Raw genomic sequence first — 23019 nt, 5'->3', positions numbered from 1 at the left:
ATGTTTATGCATATTTGTATGCACAAACACAAGTAATAATTAGAGGGAAAAACATCTTTGTTACCTACCAGCTGAATAAGAGGCTTTAGAGAGAGAGCTGAGCTGCTCACACATGTTCTGTTCAACTAAAAACCGAAGGAAAGAAAACTAAATTGGCACTGAAACAAATTACATTTTGATCGTTAAAATCTATACACTTTTAGAAAGAAATAATTGACCTGTTAAGAGTGTGTTGACGGTCTTACAGAAACCAGTAATGAGCTGCATGTGCTTTAAGAGAAATAAAAGACTCTAAACTCACATAAAGAACAAGTTCAGTGATAAATAAATAACTAAAACATTGCTAATAGTTAGCTCATGTTAATGTATTGACTGAACTTACCAAATAAAACCTCACTGTGAAGTTTAGAAATTGTTTCTTTCAACGAATGATAATATATCACTGTATCATAGGATAAGACTTACATAACTATTATATAAGTGAAATTATAAATGTGAAATTTCAAACCAAAGTACCTCAACGTAAGTGTATCAACATTAACTACAAAATGCAGCAGCTAAAATAAAAAAAGCTTCCATCAATAGTCCTATAAAAAACAGCAACAAATCATATGATGATGGCTAAAGTCAACTTCTTTTCCCAATACATCATTATTTCTCTGTAAAACTGGTTTGTAAAGCTGATGAACTTCCTCTCCCCCACAGTAATGTGTCTTGAGTCTTCACTGCTCTCAACTGCTCATTTGCATATTTATACCAGCATTAATGGGGGCCAATTGAGTCTTATCCAATCACATTCCAGATCCAGTAGTTTAGCAGGGTTGTGTTTATATATTCTGGGTTCCTAACATAATCTTCATTGGCTTATTTTGCTATAAAATAACAACTGAGGAGGACAAACTATGATAGTAAATTCCTACATTGGGATTATTATCAACAACAACATACAAACAAAAACCCACTGAGGCCACTTCTCATCCCACTTCTTTATTGAAGACTGAAAAGGTAAGTTGCACATTCTGAATTTACACTCAAATAACATCTGAATGCTCACATTATAATGTATAAAATCTAATCATGTGTCGATGCATTGTTCAATGTTGTATTAAGTTCTTCAGTCATTTTTAAAAGCCTCTCTACAACTATTTAGTTTTTGTTTGTTTGTTTATTTGGTTATAAATATTGTTTTTATCCTGACAATTGGACTGTAGCCCAAATAAGTTTCAACATATTACATATATAGGTTGGAAGCTGGCAGGCAATTTTGGAGAATTTAATGTTTCCCCATTCAAACATACAAAGAGGCAGTAACATCAGTGAATGCAAGTGAATGAGTTTAAAACTATGGATAAAGAAATGCAATCGTTTAAAGAAAATTCAACCTCTTACCAACCTACCAGAAGGCAAAGATCTAGTGGGGGTAAATGGTTTTTTCAATTAACATAAATACTAATGGTACTGAGAGAGAAATGTATTAATAAGTCATGACTAAGAGTAAGTGGGGTAAAAAAGCTAAAAAAAAAAAAAAAAGACTTTTATTTTGGCGTGGTGGTGTGACGTCATAAGGCTGCGCCACTCTCACACTGTGATTCAACTGGAGAAAGGTTTGTTTTAAAGCTTTTACATAGATGTAAACCGACTGATTAAAATTTCAGGTTGTTCATTTAATGCTAAAAATACCTGCTGTTGACAATATTATTTTAACCCTTTATACAACTATGTACTATTTTACTCACAGTAAGGTCTGTTGTTTGAATAAGATAGGATAAACTTTATTTGTCCCCGAGAGGAAATTATTGTGGAAATTAAGTGCTACAACGTTGTTGTAAGCAGATACTAAAATAAATAAAACTAACAAAACAATTAAGAACAAACCTGAATAAAGTTTGAATAAAGTAACAGAAATGTGTGTAATAAGTGTTTTAATGAAGGTTTAATTTAGAGCATAATGTCATTTCCACTCTAAGTATACATCACTATATATAAGAAATGGAGTACTAGTTTTAATCAGCTCATTTGTGGCTATTGTTTCTTGCTTAGATGATTTCTTTTTGTTAATTACTCTCAAGTGTTGAAAGTGTTGAAGAGAAGTTATTTTGTTTCTGTTCATTGTTTTATTTATTTTTTTATGGTTTTGTTCGTTTTAAACAGGATAAAGTGTCCAAACGCAGAGATAAACTCCTGCTGAAGCGACTGATCTCCACACTGTTATAAAGATGGCGTTTATTAAAGAGGAGAGTGAAGATGTGAAGATTGAAGAAACATTCACAGTCAAACAGGAAGATCTGCAGGAACAAACAGGTTGATTTTCATTCCCAAAGACCAACTAAGTCATTTGATCCTCATTCAGATATATTTTAATAATAAGAATACTAAATTAAATCCATCTTGCAGCCCTGAGTGTGAAATGTTTGAAAAGATGCCTTCTGGAGCACTTTTAGAATATTTATCTTTAATCAAACTTGATTTTAGTGTTGCTGCTACTTGTTTTTTTTACAGTGTATGTTTGTTAAGAAACTGATTTGATTTTATGATTATATATTGTATTTTTATTATATGTTTTTGCCATGAATATAGCCAATGATGCTGATACGGCATTAAAACATAAATAAATGAATAAATAAACAATATCCATAAGTATGAACGTTACTAACTATAAGGATAGAGTGACAGGAGAGATCAGCGTTTCAGGTCAATGATGAAGTCAAGAGAAGCTGCATAGTTTGAGTGAAAGTTTATTTATACTCAGAATGACATGATGATCCAGCTCATCTAAAATATCAAAATGTTTCAGAGGAAGCTGACCATTTTTTCTTTTGTTTTTTTTACTTTTACTCGTCAAGATGACTACAGATTTTAACTTTTGAAAGTATGGATAAAAACGTAATATTATTTAATATAAAATACAATTACAACTTGTTACTACATTCATCTGGGTTAAATTCTAGTACATCATTTTTTAACTGTACCATTAGAATTTAATAACATCACCAAATACAGCATCGAAGCAATCTTTATTCAGTCACTCCACCTCTTCATGGAGATTGTCAGCCTGATCTGGTGTATTAATCAACTACCGTGGGTTCTAGAACTGAACAATAATGATGTTCCAGATGCTGGACATCCACTGGCGCTAGATCCTCATCAATTTAAGAGTAAATCTCCCATCTTTGCCATGCTCTGATGCGTTTAGGTTTCGCTGCTATTAGATTTCGCTGTAGGACGAGCTATGTGGACGTAAAGAGCCTAACTGATATTCTACCGGAAACACGTCAGCAGAGTTCATGCATAGAGTCCATTTACTATAACTTCTATGTTAAGCGGCTTTGACAAACTTTACATTGTAAAAGCACTAGATAAATAAAGATGAATTGAATCTGCTTAAATGTGTACACGTTAATGGACCAAACAAAATATGATCTGATTTATTTTAAAATATGTGTGCATCAAAATTACAGTGTGTAGCCAATGTTTCCAGTGTCTTTTCACTTTTCAGATTTTGATGAGAGTTTTTAAGACTTAATGAAAACTAATATTTTTTTATTTTATTTACTTTATTATTTTTTTATTTCAGACCAAATTGAAGAGAATGAGGGGAGTAAAGAGGAGCAACATCATGTCAAAATTCAGGGAAAAACTCATTTACAGACTGATGGTATTTTGAAGAATCATTTCACCTGCACTCAGTGTGGAAAGAGTTTTGGAAGAAAAGACAATCTTAAGACTCACATGAGGACCCACACTAGAGAGAAACCATTCAAATGCACTCAGTGTGGGAAGAGTTTCAGCCAATCATCACACCTTAATGATCACATGAAGACCCACACTGGAGAGAAACCATTCACATGCACTCAGTGTGGGAAAAGTTTCAGCATATCGTCATCCCTTAATCTACACATGAGGATCCACACTGGAGAGAAACCATTCGCATGCACTCAGTGTGGGAAGAGTTTTAACTGCTCATCAAACCTTTATAAACACATGAGGATCCACACTGGAGAGAAACCATTCACATGCACTCAGTGTGGGAAAAGTTTCAGCATATTGTCATCCCTTAATCTACACATGAGGATCCACACTGGAGAGAAACCTTTCACATGCACTCCGTGTGGGAAGAGTTTCAGCCAATCATCAAACCTTTATACACACATGAGGATCCACACTGGAGAGAAACCATTCACATGCACTCAGTGTGGGAAGAGTTTTAACTGCTCATCAAACCTTTATAAACACATGAGGATCCACACTGGAGAGAAACCATTCACTTGCACTCAGTGTGGGAAGAGTTTCAGCCAATCATCATCCCTTATTCTACACACAAGGATCCACACTGGAGAGAAACCATTCACTTGCACTTAAGCCACGGTCACACTGGATTTTTCTCTCCATAGACTTCCATTCATACTGTTAGACTACTCCTAGTCCTCCCAGGTTAAAACATCATTTAGAGGCTTTAAATATGTTTAAACAATTTAATTAATTAGATGAATAAAGCATTACAGAGCACAGAGTGTTAGAGAATAGCAACACAGGCAGTCTGTGTCAGCTGGGCACACACACCCACACCCTTGCCCCCCCCATATTTATTGTTGTCTCTCTTCAGCCCCACTCAGGGGCACTTCAGTAAGAAAGATCTTTCATCCAGATCAGTTTGATCATCAGTTGTTATGCAGAACAGGAACTCTGCACAGAAAAAGTCACACATACACATAACAGAGCCTGAAAGAGAGTAAGCCTTAGCCCCTCCCGTCCGTTATTTTTCCTGTAAATGAGCACTCTGAAAGTGGAATTGTAACATTTTGTTGATAACAAGTACAGAGGAGTTAACTTAACTCGGTTATCAGTCACACGAAGACACAACTGTTATGGAGCAAGGTTAGATGAGGTTAAGCACATGAGGTTATATCAGGATAAACACATCAGCATAAGATCATGTAATTAGTTAAAAACAGAGTTAAACTATTAATGCAAGGATTAGTCTAGGTTGGATTAGGATGAAGTTAAAATCATCAAAAAATTCTTCAATACGCACGCAAGTACGTCAGACCGGAAACGCAAGTTCGTGCATCAAGTTTCGCAGCTCACCTTGCAAAGTTCAAGCTTGGTGAACTCTGACTTGCGAAATCCCATCACTTGACTCTGTGAGACCAATCAAAGATCAAAACATGACCTCTCGAGACAGACATTTAAAATATGGACCAATCGCTCTCTTTTTAATGTGTAATCATCTTGTTAAATCCCGACCCTTTTCGCAGCGCCGTACAACAGAATTTCGCATGCTCAAACTCTAGTGTGACCGCAGCTTCGGTTTGGGATGAGTTTCAGCAACTCCTCAGACCTAATAAACACATGAAGACCCACACTGGAGAGAAACCATTCACATGCACTCAGTGTGGGAAGAGTTTCAACCGATCAGCAAACCTTAATGAACACATGAAGATCCACAGTGGTGTGAGAGTATATGTGCTTGAGTGTGAGAAGACTTTTATTACAGCTCCAAAATTTAAACTGCACCAGACGATTCACACTGGAGAGATCGTACAAGTGTTCACACTGTGACAAGAGATTTAATCAGTTAACACATCTGAAAACACAAAAGAGGATACTCAGGAGTCCTCATGTCAAGATCTGCCATCTCATTGACTCTTTAACCTTAAGGTTTTGTTTTGCATTACTTGTATCATGTTGTTAAAGTGTTGCTTTGATTATATCCTAAGTTCTTTATCTTCATTATTATCCCTAGACAGTTGTTGGTTGCTTTGATTGATTGTTCTATGAGTTTCATTTTATAATAAATAATTTCCATTCAGGCTATTTTGTTGGTTCATGTCTCTTTTATGTTGCGACTCAAACAAGCGGGTCATAACACTTTGTAAAATGTGTCCGGTTGTATCCGAGATTTTGTCCTTTCAGTCATGACCATAGGTGAGAGTAGAAACCTAGATTGAGCGGGAAATTGAGAACATTGCCTTTCGCCTCAGCTCCTTCACCACAACAGACAATCACATCAACTGCATTACTGCTGCCACTGCACTGATTCATCTTTAAATCTCACATTTCATTCCTCGGGAAAAAACCCCCCAGATATTTGAACTCCATTTAGGGTAAGGACTCTCCTTCAAACTGTAGATGACCACCTTTTTCCAGTCAAGCACCATGGTTTCTGACTTAGAGGTACTGTTTCTTTTCCTGTTACGTCACACTCAGCAGCAAACCATCCATGCTGAAGGTCCATGTTCTATGAAGCCAAAAGGACAACGTTATCTGCAAATGGCAGAAACAGTCCTAGCCTGCACCTAAAATTATATCAGTAACAATTATAAAAAATTTTAAATGAGCCTCAAAAATAACACATTTACAAAATAAAATAAATAAATAGACATTTTAGTGGTGGAAGGGGAAGGATGGCTTGTTCAACCATAAACCAAGACGGAGCTCTCTCAGGAGGGATGGAACAGTGCACGAGATGTCTCAGATTGAAGGTGTAATAATGAAATAAATGCTCAGGAAGCTCCAACCCTTTTTTATCAACTGGCTGTTGCAATGTACTCCTATGCAACCAAGGGTGCTTATTGTTCCAGTGAAATTAATTGACTAAATTATCAAACTGTTTTAAATATTGTAAAGAAATATTTACAGGGATATACTGAAGTAGAGAAGTAACTTTAGTCAGGCAATTCATTTTGAGTACGATAGTTTGTTATTTTGAGTTCCTCAGAGCAGTGGTTCTCAATTCTGGTGCTTGTGCAAAATGATTTGACAACCGTCCCAAATTAATTTGAGCTCTTATTACTAGAACTTAGAATCACACATGAGAAACCACAAAAGCAGAAGTTTGGCTTAAGATCAATTTGCACCAGATCAGCAAAAGACAACATTTGTTTGAGTTTCCTTCGCCGACTGGCCTCGACGCAACACAGCGTTCCTGATTGGTTGGTGACTCAGCTTCAATGATGTTCTTGGGATTCACTTACTTGTGAGTGGAAGTTGTTGTAAGTTACCGGGGTGACAGACAGTCGGTTTGCAGAAGTTTATTGTGGTTTCGGCGGTTCCTAAACTTTAAGAGGTTGCATGGAAAGTTCTTTGCGACCCGATTGCATTGTCCGAGAGCATGAGCGAGCTAATGAAAAAAGCTAAGTTTTACCGTTGCAGTAGGTTTTTAAGTGATCTGGTTTGACCCATCCCAATGGCACTGTCTTCCACTGAGCAGTTGCTATGTTACAAGATGTTACAAGACAAATACTGTTTCTGATACTAGTTCTTTGTTTAGTACCAGACAATATACATTTCACACGATTGATTAACTTGGTTGCAATAAACACATGTAGTATTCAAAGAAAGCCACTCCCCCAGATGGGACAAATTTTGCAATCACCTTAAATCTCTGGAATTTTTTAAAGTAGCACACAATTCCTAAATTCACAAGCTAATTGTCTTTGAATTTATGAATTGGATTTTGCAAATGATTAGTGCTGTGCATGGATGAATGTTATTTAGTTATTTTATTTAATTATTTTTGAGACTGAGAATCTTACGTTTGAGAATCTTACCTTTACATTTAGTTGGGAATGGGAAGACATTCCTCCAGCATGGAACAGTCAATGAAAATGTTTTGGAAAGTGATTTATAGCCTGCAATCACTCCCAGATTTGAGGCTTCTGGAGGGGATGTAGGCCTTCAGCAGTAGGTGGAGGTAAGAGGGTGCAGTGCCAGTCATTTGAACTTAATATGAGCCTCGAGCGGTAACCAATGCAGAGGGGTAAAGAGAGGAGTTACATGGGCTCTCATTGAAGACCAGATGAGCTGCAGCGTTCTGGAGCATCTGTAGAGGATTAAGGGTGCAGGATGAGAATCCAGCTAGAAGAGCACTGTCGGAGTCCAGCCTTAAAATGACAAGAGTTTGCATTAAAAGTTGTGCAGCATGATCTGTTAAGAAGAGTCTGATTTTTCTGACGTTGAAAAGTGCAGATCTGCATGATGGAGCTGTGTTAGCAACGTCCTCTTTGAAGGACAACTGATCATCCAGAATCAGATTTCAAGATTTCTTACCGAACTACATGGGGTAATGGTGGATGATCCCAGATGGATTGAGAAATTGTGTTGAATGTGTGGAGTTGCATGGCAGGTGATGTAAGCCGATATCCTTCAGGCAGTTTGATGTGAGTTACAAATGTGGAAATTTAGTTGAAAACAGCCCTTTGTAGCGTTTTGGCAATAAATAGAAGGAGAGAGACTGGTCTGTATTTTTCATCCAATGAGGTGTTGAGTGATGTTTTTTTGAACAGTGAGTTTACCCAGGCCTGTATAACCCCGCTGGCCCTACACCACCTAACCCGCTCCGAGCTGTGATTTGAACCAGCAACCTTCCGCATGGCAGTTGCTCTAACAAATGGGCTAAAGACCATGGCCCCTAACGTCTGTCACCAGAGCACTTTTAGAGGTCAGAGGAGTGAGGTTTACCTGCACAGCACTTCACTAGCTGGCCTCCGTTACACCTGCTTAAAAGTGGTTTGGAATGTGCCAGTGTGAAGTGAAGGAAGAGAGTGAATTTTTCTTCAGAGGGTGTTGTTTGATGGAGATTTGGGTTGGATTTGGTGGGAAATAGACTGCTAATTTGAGTGTTTTTCTGTAAAGGAGGCCAGCTGATAAGGAGTTGGTGGAGAAGGACAGAGCAGGGTATAGACCTTTTTCTTGGCTGCTGCATGAAGGGCGCCATAGCAACCAGCATCTTCCTGAAGAATGGTTAGAACTTCTGTTTACAGAGTTTACAATAGGTAATTTGTGCTCTGAAAATGGGTTTCAATAGCGTTTTAATGGATTACGGAGTGTTTATGTGACACACAACTTGGAAAGGTGTATGTTAAAGCCGTTATAATCTGTCAGATGCGGTTCAAGCGCGAGAGAAAAACGTTTTCCTAATTCACGTGTCTGCCGTCAGATATACAGGGTGTGTGTGTTTCCACGGCCTGTCAGCTGTTAGCTCAGTGGCTCTTCAACACACACACACAAAAACACACACTCTCTCTCTCTCACACCCACACACACACAAAAACACACTCTCTCTCTCTCACACTCACACATAAACACACAAACTCTCTCTCTCTCTCTTTGGGCAGGAGTTGCCTGTGCACTCTTGAAGAAAGCTGGTAACATGGGTCTGGATCGTCACTTATTTTTAATGGACTCTAACAAGCTGAATTTAACTGGTCTAACAGCTTTTTACAGATCACTGCTGAGAACATGGTCACGATTTAAGGTTTCAAGAGAACTCGGAATGTACGGGGCCTCTGCTCGAGACAAGAAACACTCCTTTTTAACTCTGCTATGGACCTGGACATTTTTAAATCTGATTCTTTCAGAAAAGCTTTGTGGTCTGCAAAGATCACTAAAATTGGACATTTGGTTTCTGAAGGACAATGGATAAATGCTGAGGCCTTAGCCTTAAGATTGGGCATGAGATCAGTTCGGGTGGCTGTTGATTGAAATACGGGAGAATTTGCCAGTGAACATTAGATTGACTTCGGAAGAGGACCCTTCTGTATTTTCAGAGTCGATTCTTTCAGCGGATACAGGAGGATGTCAGGAGACAGAAGGAGGACTTCTCTCTTTTAGAACACCTCAGCCAAGTCTTTTTGAAGAAGCAGGAAAAAAACTCTGTTTATTCTTTGTGTAAAAGTAGTGCATTTCCACATGCTTGAAAGTATGAAAGAATCTAAGTGGCAGACTCTTTTTTTGGATCAGATTCAGAAGAAAGGTTGCTGGAGGATAATAGCCACAAACAGACACAGAGCACACATTGATCCACAGGTGAGGGAGGGGTGTCCTTTTTGCAATGTGGATGAAACAGTGTTTCACTTATTTTTAAATTGCTCTAGATTACAAATGTTCTTTTATCAACTGAATGAATACTGTCAAATGTTGGGAGAGGTTTTTACGCTCAGTCTTTTTATTTGTGGGCCTACATACAACAGGAACAAGATGCAAGTTCATGTTTTATTACATTTTATTTTGGAAAAGCAAAATTGGCTATTTGGTTGTCACGGAAAAGGAAACTGACAGATCTGGGTTTGACTGATGGTTTTTAGGGAACTTATTAAATCCTGTATTAAAATAGAATATGAGCATTATGAGTTGATTGATGATTTGGACATTTTTAGATCTAAATGGTGTATTAATCAATGTCTTTGTGAAGTTGGTCAAAATGGTTGTTTGGAAATACTTGTTTGATTAGTGTATGATTGTGAGTTAACCAGCTCATATATATTTATTTTCCTTTTTTTTCTAACTTTTTGTGATTTTTTTCATTAATGTGTTAAAAAAGTGGTTGTAAATAAGTCTCTCTCTCTCTCTCATACACACATGTACACAGCAGTGAAAATGCACGCATGCACACACACACACACAGCAGAAGTGAACACATGCGCGCACACACACACACACAGTAGTGAAGACATGTGCTCACACACACATAAACACACTCTCTCACATACACACTCTCTCTCTCACACACATACACACACACACACACAGAGAGACAGTAGTGGACACATGCGCGCGCACACACACACACACACACACTGCTGCTGTTGACTGCAGTGGATTATGGGTAAATCTTTCACCAGTCTTCAGCTCAGTTGCACTGATTCAGGAGAATCAATCCTAACCCCAGGATAGAGCGGCTCAGTGAATGTGGTCTGGACTGAGTGGATGAGGCTCATTGTGTCTCTATAGATGTTGTAGAAAATCAGAGTTCTTACACTGTGATCCACAAACACTCCTATTCTCCTGCTCAGCTGCTTTACTGAGAGACGAGTGTGTGTGTTATTGTGTCTGAATGAGCAATTGGAGGAAGAACAGCACAAACTCCAGGACTGAGCATTAAATCCAAACACACAATCACGAATCTCCTCATGCTCTTATATGACACTGATATATCCACATAACATCCACTCCACACACTTCACCGCTCTGTTCTCCTCAAACAGACTGAGACGAGTGTGTGCTGTGTTTGGATCCAGAGTGAGAAAACAGGCATCTGAACACAAGAAGAGACACATTTATAACCACAGCTGTGTGTGTGTGTGTGTGTGTGTGTGTGTGTGTGTGTGTGTGCGTGTGTGTAAGCGCTCAGCGAAAGCTGATTGGCTGCCTGTTTCTCAATCAGTCTCTTGACAACAGAGGGAAACATTTGTGGACAGAAGATTAATTTGTCTTCTTCTTCAGACTCTTCAGAGGAATATAACATTGTTTCTGTGCAATCCCAGATTGTATAATACCTTCAGTCAAGCCTGGCCCTAAAGGTTTTTACATTATTTTATATTTGACTGCACAAATCTTCTCAGTACATGTCAAACAAAGACATTCACTCAATTACTAATAGATCTGAGATTTCTTTACCTGTTTTCGTGAGTTTTTGTAATAATATATTTAAGTGACAGAATGGTGGAGTTTTACATAAATTCCTCTTATATAATAAAGTTGGTGAAGTCTCCACTCAAAACTGCTCTCCAATAAATCACAAACTTGCTCAATCTAATAATAATATTTCCCCAAATGCTCTTTGCATTCAGTCTGAAGAAATATAAAGTCATTTGCTTTGGGAGTGTACTTAATATAGTGTTTTGCGTTGACTTTTCCAGTTGTCTTAAAAATGCATTTATCAAAACTTTATCCTCTAAAATTGTATTCGAAACTAGAGCCTTGATTGACAAATGTAAGAGAGTGTTACATGTGATGAGGTGCCTATGGGGTGTAGACTGGGGTACTAGTAGAATGGCATTAAAAACAATTTATACAGGGTTAATAAGATCAGTGATTGACTATGGTTGTATGGTGTATGGATCAGCTGCTAATACAACATTAAAAGAGTTAGATACAACACAAAATCAAGCACTAAGAGTATGCTGTGGAGCCATGAAAACCACAACTTTAGCAGCATTACAAGTTGAGATGGGAGAGATGCCTTTACACCTTAGAAGGGATCAACTGGCAGTAGTATACTGGGCAAAGTTGAAAAGTCATAATGGCAATCACATAACAAACAGTTCTGAGGCAGTGCCAAGAACAAGAGAAACATGATGTTAAAGGTTAAGGATGGATAATATGAAGTAAAATAAATGATATGGAAATAGACACACTAACAATTTCACCCACTATAGTATTTCCAGTAGTTCCCACATGGCTGCTTGGTGATTTGGAAGTTGATTTTGAAATAATGAAAGAAAAACAAGAAGTGAGATTGACAGCAAACGAGAAGAAAATTATATAAAGGAAAATACAATGAAACAACTGAAATATACACAGATGCATCAAGAATTGGACAAAGAGTAGGAGTGTCATATAATATTCCAACGTTAAAGATTGAAACTGCAAAAGTAATAATTTAGCAGTGGTATACAGCAGAATTGGTAGCGATATGGTTAGCTCTAAAGTGGGTTGAGGAAAATAAACCAATTAAAGTTGTCATTGCATCTGATTCAAGTTCAGCACTTATGAGTATAACACATTTAGTATCAGAGTCACGGCAGGACATCATTTATGAAATAGTACAGTTGGAAAATAATCTCAAAATCAGGAGTTATCTTATTGTTGTGGGTACCAGACATATAGGGGTCAGTGTGAATGAGATGGCAGACAAGTAGGCAAAACAAGCAGCACATCAAACTACAATAGACATTAACATCAAATACAGCAAGTCAGAAATCAAAAGTATCATTAAAACTAAAGTATTGGGAAAATGGCAACATATATGGAATAATGGAGTACAGGACGTCAATATTACACCATACAGAACAAAGTAGGAAAAGGTAGGGAAACAAGGAAAAGCAAACAGGAAGAAGACAAGTTCACAAGAATGAGATTTAATCACACAGCACTCAATAGTACATTACATATGATCAATAAACATGCAGATGGGATGTGTGAATGTAATAACAAACAGGAGACTGTAGAACATGTAATAATGCACTGCCCAACATATCACACAGAAAGAAATAGATTATTCACACAGTTACAGGAAAAACAAGTGGAACCTAACATAGAGAATATCTTAAAATTGAGCACGGATGATGTGTGTTTTAGATAAGATTATAACATTTTGAAAGACACAGGGTTAAGTAATATAATTTAGTGTATAGCAGAATAGTTATCTATGGTAGCTGTAATATGCAGAAGGAAGGGAATGTATGTATATATAACTTTTTTTATTTATATGTGTGCATATATATATATATATATATATATATATATATATATATATATATATATTATTTTTTTATATATATATATATATTATTTATTTATATATACATATGTGTGTGTGTGTATATATATATATATATATATATATATATATATATATATATATATATATTGTAGCGCTTTGTTACATTATGAGAAATACATGGGTTAGTTAACTCCTGATTCACACTTCAATCCAGATGGTAGCGGTAATGCTCCAAAAGCTAATTGCCAACTGCCAAAAAAACACAAGAAGAGGAAGCAGTGGCAAAAAAGGTTAAAATAAAAAAAGACTTTTATTTTGGCGTGGCGTGTGACGTCATAAGCCTGCGCCGCTCCTGCGTTGTGATTCAACTGGAGAAAGGTTTGTTTTGAAGTGTTTACACTTATAAAGCGATTGATTAAAGTTTCATTCAGTGGTAAATAATGTACCTGCTGTTGACAATATTTATTTAACCCTTTATGCAACGTAGTACTCTTTTACTCACAGTAATGAGGGCTATTGTTTGAAAAAAGATAGGATAACTTTTTTGTCCCAGAGACGGGAATTTGTCGTGTGCAAAAAAAGAGCTACAACATTTCTGTAAGCAGACAATAAAGTAAATAAAACAAACAAAACAATAAAGAAACAACATGCCAAAAAATTACAGAGATGTGTGTAATAAGTGTTTTAATGAAGGTTTAATTTAGAGCATAATGTCATTTCCACTCTAAGTATACATCACTATATATAAGAAATGGAGTACTAGTTTTAATCAGCTCATTTATGGCTATTGTTTCTTGCTCTGACTTACCTGATTTCTTTTTGTTATTTACTCTCATATAAAGAAACTGTTGAAGCAAGTGTTGAAGAGAAGTTATTTTGTTTCTGTTCATTGTTTTATTTATTTTAAACAGGATAAAGTGTCCAAACACAGAGAAAAACTCCTGCTGAAGCGACTGATCTCCACACTGTTATAAAGATGGCGTTTATTAAAGTGGAGAGTGAAGATGTGAAGATTGAAGAAACATTCACAGTCAAACAGGAAGATCTGCAGAAACAACAGGTTGATTTTCATTCTCAAAGACCAACTCAGTCATTTGATCCTCATTCAGATATATTATAATAATAAGAATACTGAATTAAATCCATCTTGCAGCCCTGAGTGTGCTGCCTAGTTCTCCTAAATGCACATAAGCACTCATGAGCTATGTTTCCATCCAAAAAGGTGAATGAACTTGCGCAAAACTGGATTATCGCGAGAATATATATATATATATATATATATATATATATATATATATATATATATATATATATATATATATATATATATAAAAGAGAAGCTGCCTCAATCTTTTCTTCATCTAATAAATTACTTGCGCCTCAGAAGGCAATCCTGACACGCAGTGAAGAGCGGTGGCGTTTGAAGGTGTCAGACACGGAGCACAGACGCTCTTAATTCTGGAGGTCATTAATAATATAGTAACACTAATACTTAAATGGTAAGGTGTTTTAGAATGACCAAAACAACAGTTCAGATGATTCTACAGTGTGCTCATTTTTATCATCACATGATGTCTAATAACAAAATCACATGACCTATTTAATGCGCATACTGAAATTTGTTCAGTAAAAGTGTTTCCATCATGATTTATGCACATCTTTTCTTATCTAATAAAAAGTTTATCCTACTCAGTTATGCGCAAAAGTTTTTATGTGCATTTTCAAAATTTACGCGCAGCATGACGTTTTCAACAACTGTTTTTTTATGTGCAAATGCAAAATAGGTGGATGAAAACAGCCATTGAAAGACAGGAATGAGTTTCTTTCGTCACTTGTTCTCATGTCTTTTGTCATTCTTTTATGTTTTATTAGTCTCCCATATTCTCTACCTTCTTAAGGTTATTGCTTTTCCTATTCTCCTACTGTTTGTAAAGCATCCTTGAGCACTGGCGCTATATAAAATAAATAAAAACAATAAATTAAAAAAGTTTACCTGAGCTGAGGATATTTGACCTACAGCATTCTCATAGAAGATATCTGCTATTACAGTGATAGTGTTGGCTTAGTACTTATGTCACGTTGATCACAATTACAACTTCTTTATGGGTTTAAACTTGTTTTTAGTAGTTGTTACTAGTTCTCACAGATAGTATCTGAGTTAGAATTACATCATTATTATAATAACTAATTACTAGTGCGATTGTGTTTAAACAGGGTTTCTGCAGGGTCTTAAAATGTCTTAAATTCCAAAATCTAAATTTTAGGTCTTAAAAAGTCTTAAATTTACTGAAATATTGTGTTGTTGATCTTAAATCTTTTTTTTAACAAGTCTTCATTTTCCTTTGTTCATGTTTTGCTACCCAATTTGGCCAAAACCCATACAATCACCCAGAATCCATCTCAATAAATCTAATGGTTTAATTATTTTCCCTACAATAACATTTGTTTAAACGTGCTCCATGTATTTACTGCTGAGGACATCGACCTGGACAGATTGTTGTGCATAGATTTAGTTTATTATAGTTTTTAAATCTTTAAAAACATTTGTTCATTTTTATTATTTTTTTTAAAGAAAGTTTATTTTGGAAAACAGTGTGTGGATACAAGTAAAGCTTGCTTTTTACACAACATTTAACATATTTTGCTATGAAATATCTATCTTTATATATATATATATTTTTTTTTTATTCATTTATTATTGTGTTATTAAATGTATTAAATTATATTGTTTGTTTGACAGAGCAAATAAAAATCTTTTCCATCTGGGCCATTTGAAAAATTCCTTAGGCTTTAGCCCTTTATGAGTCTAAAATTTCAGTCGTAATGGTCTTAAATGGCCCGTTTCCACTGAGTGGTACGTTACGGTTTGGTTTGGTACGCTTTTATGGCCGTTTCCACTGTCAAAAAGCGTACCGAACCGTACCGTACCACTTTTTCGGCACCCTTGCGAAAGGTTACCAAACACGAGAAAGGGTACCAAAAGGCGGAGCCACACGTGCAGCTGAACGCTATTGGTTTACAGAGATACGTCATTCGCTTACGCAACAAGCCAGAATGAAAACTAAAAACCCGCCATGTTTGAAATACACAGCGAGAGATTACAGCGGAATTATAAATACATATAATAACGAGCCATGGTCGATCTGGGCTCAAACAAACCTTGTAGTCATCTTGATGAACAGCCACAAATCCAAGAAGAAGAGCAGATTTACCCTGTGCCTCGTAGTTTTTTTTACGAGCCAGTCTGAGGCGCGAGCGGTTTCGCTTTCTTGCTAGCGCTCGCGCGCGTCTAACATTATATCTGAAATAACAAACTTCTTGAGCTGATGATAATTACCTGTGCTTGATTATTGATGTGCTTTTGAAACCCGATCCTGTCAGACACTGACAAACGCGAGAGTGAAGCGTGAAGAAACAAAGGAGAAGCCGGAAAAAAAGGAGCACATTATATTTTCAGCAAACGCGAACAAAATGCCATGATTAACTAACTTATTATCTTCACATTTTGGACTAATATGAACCGGGAATGACGGAATTACTCTTTAACCGAGGCTACATGTGCTGCTGAAGATTACATACACAGATTAGAGGTTTTCACTGATTGTAGGCTATAATTTCTGTTGTTTTGAATCTAAATACGGGCGAAATGTCTGCTATATGTAGTTCTTCTGTAGTTGGTAACATATCGGAGACTGTAAGGGGCTGTATGCGTCTATATATGTTCATTTATTTATTTTATATAATTACAGACGTTACAGTAGGCTATTTCGCACTATTATTGATCTGCAGTTATAATCAACTCATGTTCATTGAAAAGTTAGTAATAAACATTTCTACACAAGTATTTATGTGCATGAAGCATCTGTTTTGTGAGAAGAGCTTCTCATATGATTTGTAAGTGACCCATCCAGCTTTATTGTAGACATTTCCTCGAGCTAGAATGACGTCGACTGAAACTTTGTCATATACCACGCCCACCAAAAGGGTACCCTTGTTAGTGGAAACGCAAGCCTGATAAAGGTGACCCGTACCAAACCGAACCGTATTGTACCAGTCAGTGGAAACGAGCCAAAAAAGTCTTTAAAAGTCTTAAATTTATTTTGGTGAAACCTGTAGAAACTTACAGTATGTCAGAAAGCGTGGATGTCCCCAATATTAAATATGCTGAATGAAATGGACACTAAAATAATTCATTATTATAAAACATTGTACAGTATTCTAAACTATATGATGTTGCTGTGGGACGACGTGAGACAAAACTAACAAATTATAGTGGAACAATAACATTTAGCATTGCACTGACTACAACTGGCCAAAAAACTAGTCTTAAATGACTTTTGCTGCTTAAGAAATGGATTACAGCATGCTGATCATGTGCAAACATTTGAGTGTAAAGTTCGTCAGTATTCACCATATTCTTCACGTACCAGCAGGCGCCGCCATTGAAATCTTTTTACTTGAGACTTTTTTCAAGGAATGAATTTTTAGATCTTAAAAACAGTGTTATGCTGCTTAGGCATGGGACGATAACCGTTTTCATGGTATCCCGCGGTTTGAAAAAAACTCGAGGTTTTAAAACCGCCAATATTTTCTGCTGTACCGTTCCTACGGTATATGTAAGGTTTTTTTACATTTTGTTTTACATTTTTCAGGACAACAGTATCTCCAGCAGAAAAGATATCCAAAGATGCCGTTTTAAATTGTAAAGAAATCTGTTTTTGAAACAAATGAAGACAGCAGAAGTCAATGATGCATTTGAATTATTCAACCTGACATGTTTACTGCTCCAACATACTTAAAAAATTTCTCAAATGAAAATATATTGTGTTTAAAGGGAAAAAAGTGTTTGTTTTTTACCCAGACTTTTAAAAAGATTATATTTAGAGCAGTAATCACAGTACTGTGAAACCATGATATTTTTATTCAAGGTTATCATACCGTCAGGATCTTATATTCGCCCATGCCTAAAGCTGCTTGATGTTGCAAAGTCATATTTTCTAATTGTATTGTTTTTCTTTGTATGTGTAGTCATAAAGACACTTGTTTAAGTAGCCTGTTTCTGAAAGAGAGGTAACTTTAACTCGGAGTCTGTCACTGTGGTCACTTACTAACCTGGTCAGTAGCAGGTTTTATTCTCTAAATAAAGTTTCTGTCGGTCTCCTCCACTTTTTTTTTTAATGATGAAGCGGTATTTCTCGCTTAGCCTTACATTTCCAGCCACCTATTTTTATGTGCATTTTGGATAGGCTATGAGCATAAAAAATTGGTTGATGGAAACGTCATGATGCACATAACCTTTGAAATATAGGCATAAAAACATGCTCATAACTGAAAAGGACAAACTTTTTATTCGATAAGAGAAGATAAACTTACGTAAACTACGCAAGCACTTTTACTGAACAAATTCCAGTATGTGTGTTAAAAAAGGTTTGTTATAAGAGATCATATGATGATGAAAATGTGTGTGAATGCACAAACCAGCAGGCTGAGCACACTGTAAACCATCTGAAATGTTGTTTTGGTCATTCTAAAACGTCTGAACCGTTTCAGTATTAATGTTAATATAATATTAATTACCTCCAGAGTGTCTGTTCTCTGCGTCTCAGGGCTTCAAACGTCACCACGTGTTCATTGTGTGTCGACATTGTCCTCTGAGGTGAAAGTCATTTATTAAATAAAGAAAAGATTCTTGTAGCTTCTTCTATCGCAGTAAATTCTGCTTTTACTGTTGGTATTTGGCACCAGTTAATCAGGAAGTGACGATTTTGTTCTCTTTGATTCATTGGATGGAAACGCTGCTTTATTTGCACATCTTTTATGTGATATTCCAGTTTTATACATAAAGAAGATATTTTTAAAAATCTATAAAAAAACGTAGCTTACTGTGTTCCACAATAAAGGAAATGTTTAAAACCACATGACAGAGAGTAAATGGTAAGGTCATTTTAATATTTGGGTGAAAACATCCATTTCTTGCTTGTCACTTTGAGCCTTCATACTAAAGTTAACTTTTTTTTTAGACCTGATGGTGCTGAAAGAAGAGACTTATCAAGAGAATGAAATAGAAGAGAAACAGCAGAAACCCCAAAAAATAATGACTGATGAAAAACCTACACTGACTAAAAAGACTTCATCACACGGAAGACCTCGGAAATCCAAATCTGGGTGTAATTTTAGCTGTAAACAGTGTAGAAAGAGTTTCAGTCAAAAGTCAAGCCTTGATGTTCACATGAAAGTTCACACTAGGAAGAAACCTTGCACTTGCAAACAGTGTGGAAAAAGCTTCAGTAGTACAGGAAACTTAACCGTGCACATGAGAATTCACACTGTGGAGAGGCCGTACATGTGCCAACAGTGTGGAAAAAGCTTCTATCATGCTGGAAACTTGGCAGAGCACATGAGAATTCATACCGGAGAGAAGCCTTACTCTTGCCCTCAGTGTGGAAAGAGTTTTAAGCAAAATGGCACCTTTAAAGTCCACATGAGAATTCACACTAGGGAGCAACCTTACAGCTGCGAACAGTGTGGAAAGAGTTTTGGTCAAATACAAGACTTTAAAACCCACATGAGAGTTCACACTAGGGAGAAACCTTACACCTGCAAACAGTGTGGAAAGAGTTTTAGTCAAAATCAAAGCTTTAAAACCCACATGAGAATTCACACTGGAGAGAGGCCGTTTACATGCCAACAGTGTGGAAAAAACTTCCATAATTCAGGAAACTTTGCAATGCACATGAGAATTCACACTGGAGAAAGACCTTACACATGCCAACAGTGTGGAAAAAGCTTCTATAATGCAAGAAGCCTTGCACTGCACATGAGAATTCACACTGGAGAGAAGCCTTTCAGCTGTAAACATTGTAGAAAGAGTTTCAATCTAAAGCAGAACCTGAATGTTCACATGAGAGTTCACACTAGGGAGAAACCTTACACCTGTGAACAGTGTGGAAAGAGTTTTGGTCAAAAACACGACCTTGAGATCCACATGAGGATTCACACTGGAGAGAAACCTTACACATGCACAGAGTGTGGTAAAAGTTTCCCATATAAAAGCACACTCAAACACCACATGATAAGTCACACCGGACAGAAGCCGTTTGTATGTGCTCAGTGTGAAAAGAGCTTCACAACCAAAGGTAGCCTCAAGAACCACATGGATGGTCACACTGGAACCATAGTGTTCACATGTGATGAGTGTGGAAAGAGTCTCACACGCAAAGACACCATTAAGCAACACATGAAGACTCACTCAGGAGAGCGTTTTAGATGCAGTGAGTGTGGAAAGGGCTTTAAACATAAAAGAAGCCTCAGCACTCACCTGAAGCTTCACAATGGAGAGCAGCGTCCTCAAAAATGAGGCCTTGTCCACACAAACACCGGTATATTCAAAACGGCGGCTTGTTCATGTAGTTTAGCTGTTCATTCATGTGAAGTTTATTCATAAACTATTTTCGTTTTCCCGGGTTCCCATATTTCCTCCCACAGTCCAAAACACACGAGCTAAGTAAACTGAACATTCTAAATTGGCACCATAGTCGAGCTCTTAGTAAGCCGTATATCTCTCTTTAGCCATTCCTATATGTGTCATTAGAACAGAAACAAGTCTGGGGAGTTCATCAAGATCTACCTGACCTCAAACTCCCCTCTCACCCTGCTTACGAGAGGGAGCCCAGGCCTCGAGGATCTTATGAGCTTAGGGCTCTCTCCCGGGACAGCATACCAAACAAGTGTGAACTTTTGAATACATATCAAGTTACTGATAATGAAACCCTTTGAACACCTAAAGTTGTAAACTCAATAGCTGAAGAGGGGTGAAGATTTTGACAACTGTTTTGTAGTGTAGATCAGGGCTCACAGTCCAGTACCAGGTTGTGAGAGTTGCTACCGGGCTACAAGAATGCAAAATAACTCTATATGTTGATAGATTGTGTGGCTTGTTTCACATGCAAACAAGTATCTGCATCTGAAAAGGTGTGAACCAAATGACCTACAGGGACTGAAAAGTTGTGACCCAACCACAGCAGTTGGGTAATCTCCGAGGAGTTACATCTTTTGTTACAAAGTAGAGTCTCGCAGGCAGTACTTTGGATTAAGTTACTTGAAGACCGACGACTTCAGAGGATCTGCACTATTCCTTTTCTTTAATAAAGTCTTCTTTTCATAAGAACTTTGGTCAGCTTACTTATTTTATGTATTAGAGTCATCTAAACATTGGTAAGCCACCCAAGAATGGTTAAGCCAAATACAGCAAAATCTGACAATGTTTTTTAACTTTATTATGAACCGATATCCCTATTTGTGCTCATTGCACACACTGTAAAAACTGCAGGGTTCTACACAATTCTTTCATGTTCTCACAACACAAATTAAATGAACTTAACACTTAACAAATTTATGTGGATTGAACATAAAAAAATTAAGTTGTCCCAATGATATTTCAAGAATCGTGTTATTTCAGCTTATTTTAATTAGGTAGTTTGAACAAGTAAAAATACATACATATTTTTGAGTGCCCTTGCAAATAGTTTATTAATTTACCAATCAAATGGTCAGCTCTGAACAGAATTAGAATGATTAGGGAGGAGAAAATGTTTGGGGAGATGCAGGGAACACTGTTCTACACCCTTACATTGTTTTTTTTTTGATCATTCACATTGTCTAATTGAGTAAACAAACACTGATTTACCTCCGATTTTGGGCTTTTGTCTGCAATTTCAAAAAACTTGTTGGCGAATGAAAGTCTGCCTAAACTCGTGCAGTGTGAATTCGCCATAAGGCAATGACAGTGACCGACCAATGCAGAATCCCTAAAGACCTGTTCAGACTACACAATGCCATTTGCCAGTAACGACAGATCAGATTTGTGTCAGGTTATGAGATTTTGACAAATCTTGATGTGTTGTGGGTAAGAAATGAAGACTTTGGTTACAAAACACGACACATTTATTTTGATGGACTAATTTGAGAAAAGAAACAAGTTTTCTTTCCGTAGACAACTGGCTGCCTTTAAAGATACTTTCATGTGAAAACTCCCACATTACTACAAATAAATCAGTGTATGGGAAACCCAGTGTCGCTATTGGGAATGAGAACATGAGTGATTTGTTAGCTTGCATGCTAATTTCAGTACTCAACAGACTACTGAAGGACTGCTATCTGTTCATTCAAATTATTATTAATATGCAATACATATTGTACTGATCATGTGCACTTAACGGTAATATATTAGTGCTGGGCCGTTATCGGCGTTAATAACGGCTGCGTTAATGCGAGACTCTTATCACACGATAAAAAAATTATCGCCGTTAATCTATTCTCAAAGGTATGTTGGGAGCTGGGTATATACTATGCAAGCTATCATGTATTAGCGCAGATGTAATCCTGGCCTGTGTGTATTCCTACTGTGAAATTACCACCTCAAAAACGTGACATGCTAACATGGATGTGGCTACGAAGCCTCCCGGTTTGCTTCAGGGAAAATTTATTTTTAAGAAGCTTCCCAATGGAAACCTGGACAAAACTAAGGTTGTTTGCACCTTGTGCAATGCGAAATTAGTTTACTGTAGGAGTTCTTCCAGTCTCAGGTAACACCTAAACGCAAAGCATCCCTTAGCTAATGCAGAAGATGTCGGGCCAAGCACTGATGTAGTGCAGGGGAAGAGTTGTCGTCAAACTACTATGTTTGAGTGCAACCGAGGCAAGACCGTCAGCACTGCTCTATCAGCCAAGCTAACTAATCTCCTTGCTCAGTGGATTGCCACCTGCTGCCATCCCATCAGCATGGTTGAAGATGA

At 37.0% G+C, this 23019-nt stretch overlaps 1 protein-coding gene and 1 pseudogene across 2 annotated transcripts; one reads left to right on the top strand and one right to left on the bottom strand.

Moving 5' to 3' along the window:
* Nucleotides 1-23019, bottom strand: part of LOC130222399 (zinc finger protein 721-like) — a 306699-nt pseudogene that overhangs the window by 91190 nt on the left and 192490 nt on the right.
* Nucleotides 1546-21348, top strand: LOC130222330 (gastrula zinc finger protein XlCGF57.1-like). 2 transcript variants are annotated; one of them, XM_056454914.1, is made up of 3 exons: nucleotides 1546-1604; nucleotides 2152-2301; nucleotides 19246-21348. In XM_056454914.1, the coding sequence occupies exons 2-3, from the start codon at nucleotides 2217-2219 to the stop codon at nucleotides 20580-20582; spliced, it is 1422 nt and encodes a 473-aa protein (XP_056310889.1). In that variant the 5' UTR covers nucleotides 1546-1604; nucleotides 2152-2216; the 3' UTR covers nucleotides 20583-21348. The 2 variants fall into 2 exon arrangements, 1 of the variants encoding a protein (XP_056310889.1); XR_008836432.1 differs by lacking the exons at nucleotides 1546-1604; nucleotides 19246-21348 and adding an exon at nucleotides 3575-3817 and having other exon boundaries at nucleotides 2237-2301.

Source organism: Danio aesculapii, chromosome 4 (assembly GCF_903798145.1).
Source record: "Danio aesculapii chromosome 4, fDanAes4.1, whole genome shotgun sequence".
Taxonomy (NCBI): Eukaryota; Metazoa; Chordata; class Actinopteri; order Cypriniformes; family Danionidae; genus Danio; species Danio aesculapii.
The sequence above is the reverse complement of the archived record's forward strand: the minus strand, read 5'-3'. Positions and strand labels throughout refer to the sequence as shown.

Bases quoted from the DNA above. Each gene is read 5' to 3' on its own strand.
- LOC130222330 (XM_056454914.1), top strand. From the start codon at position 2,217: ATGGCGTTTATTAAAGAGGAGAGTGAAGATGTGAAGATTGAAGAAACA. The intron at 2,302-19,245 runs GTTGATTTTCAT...CTTTTTTTTTAG, and splicing joins AGATCTGCAGGAACAAACAG to ACCTGATGGTGCTGAAAGAA.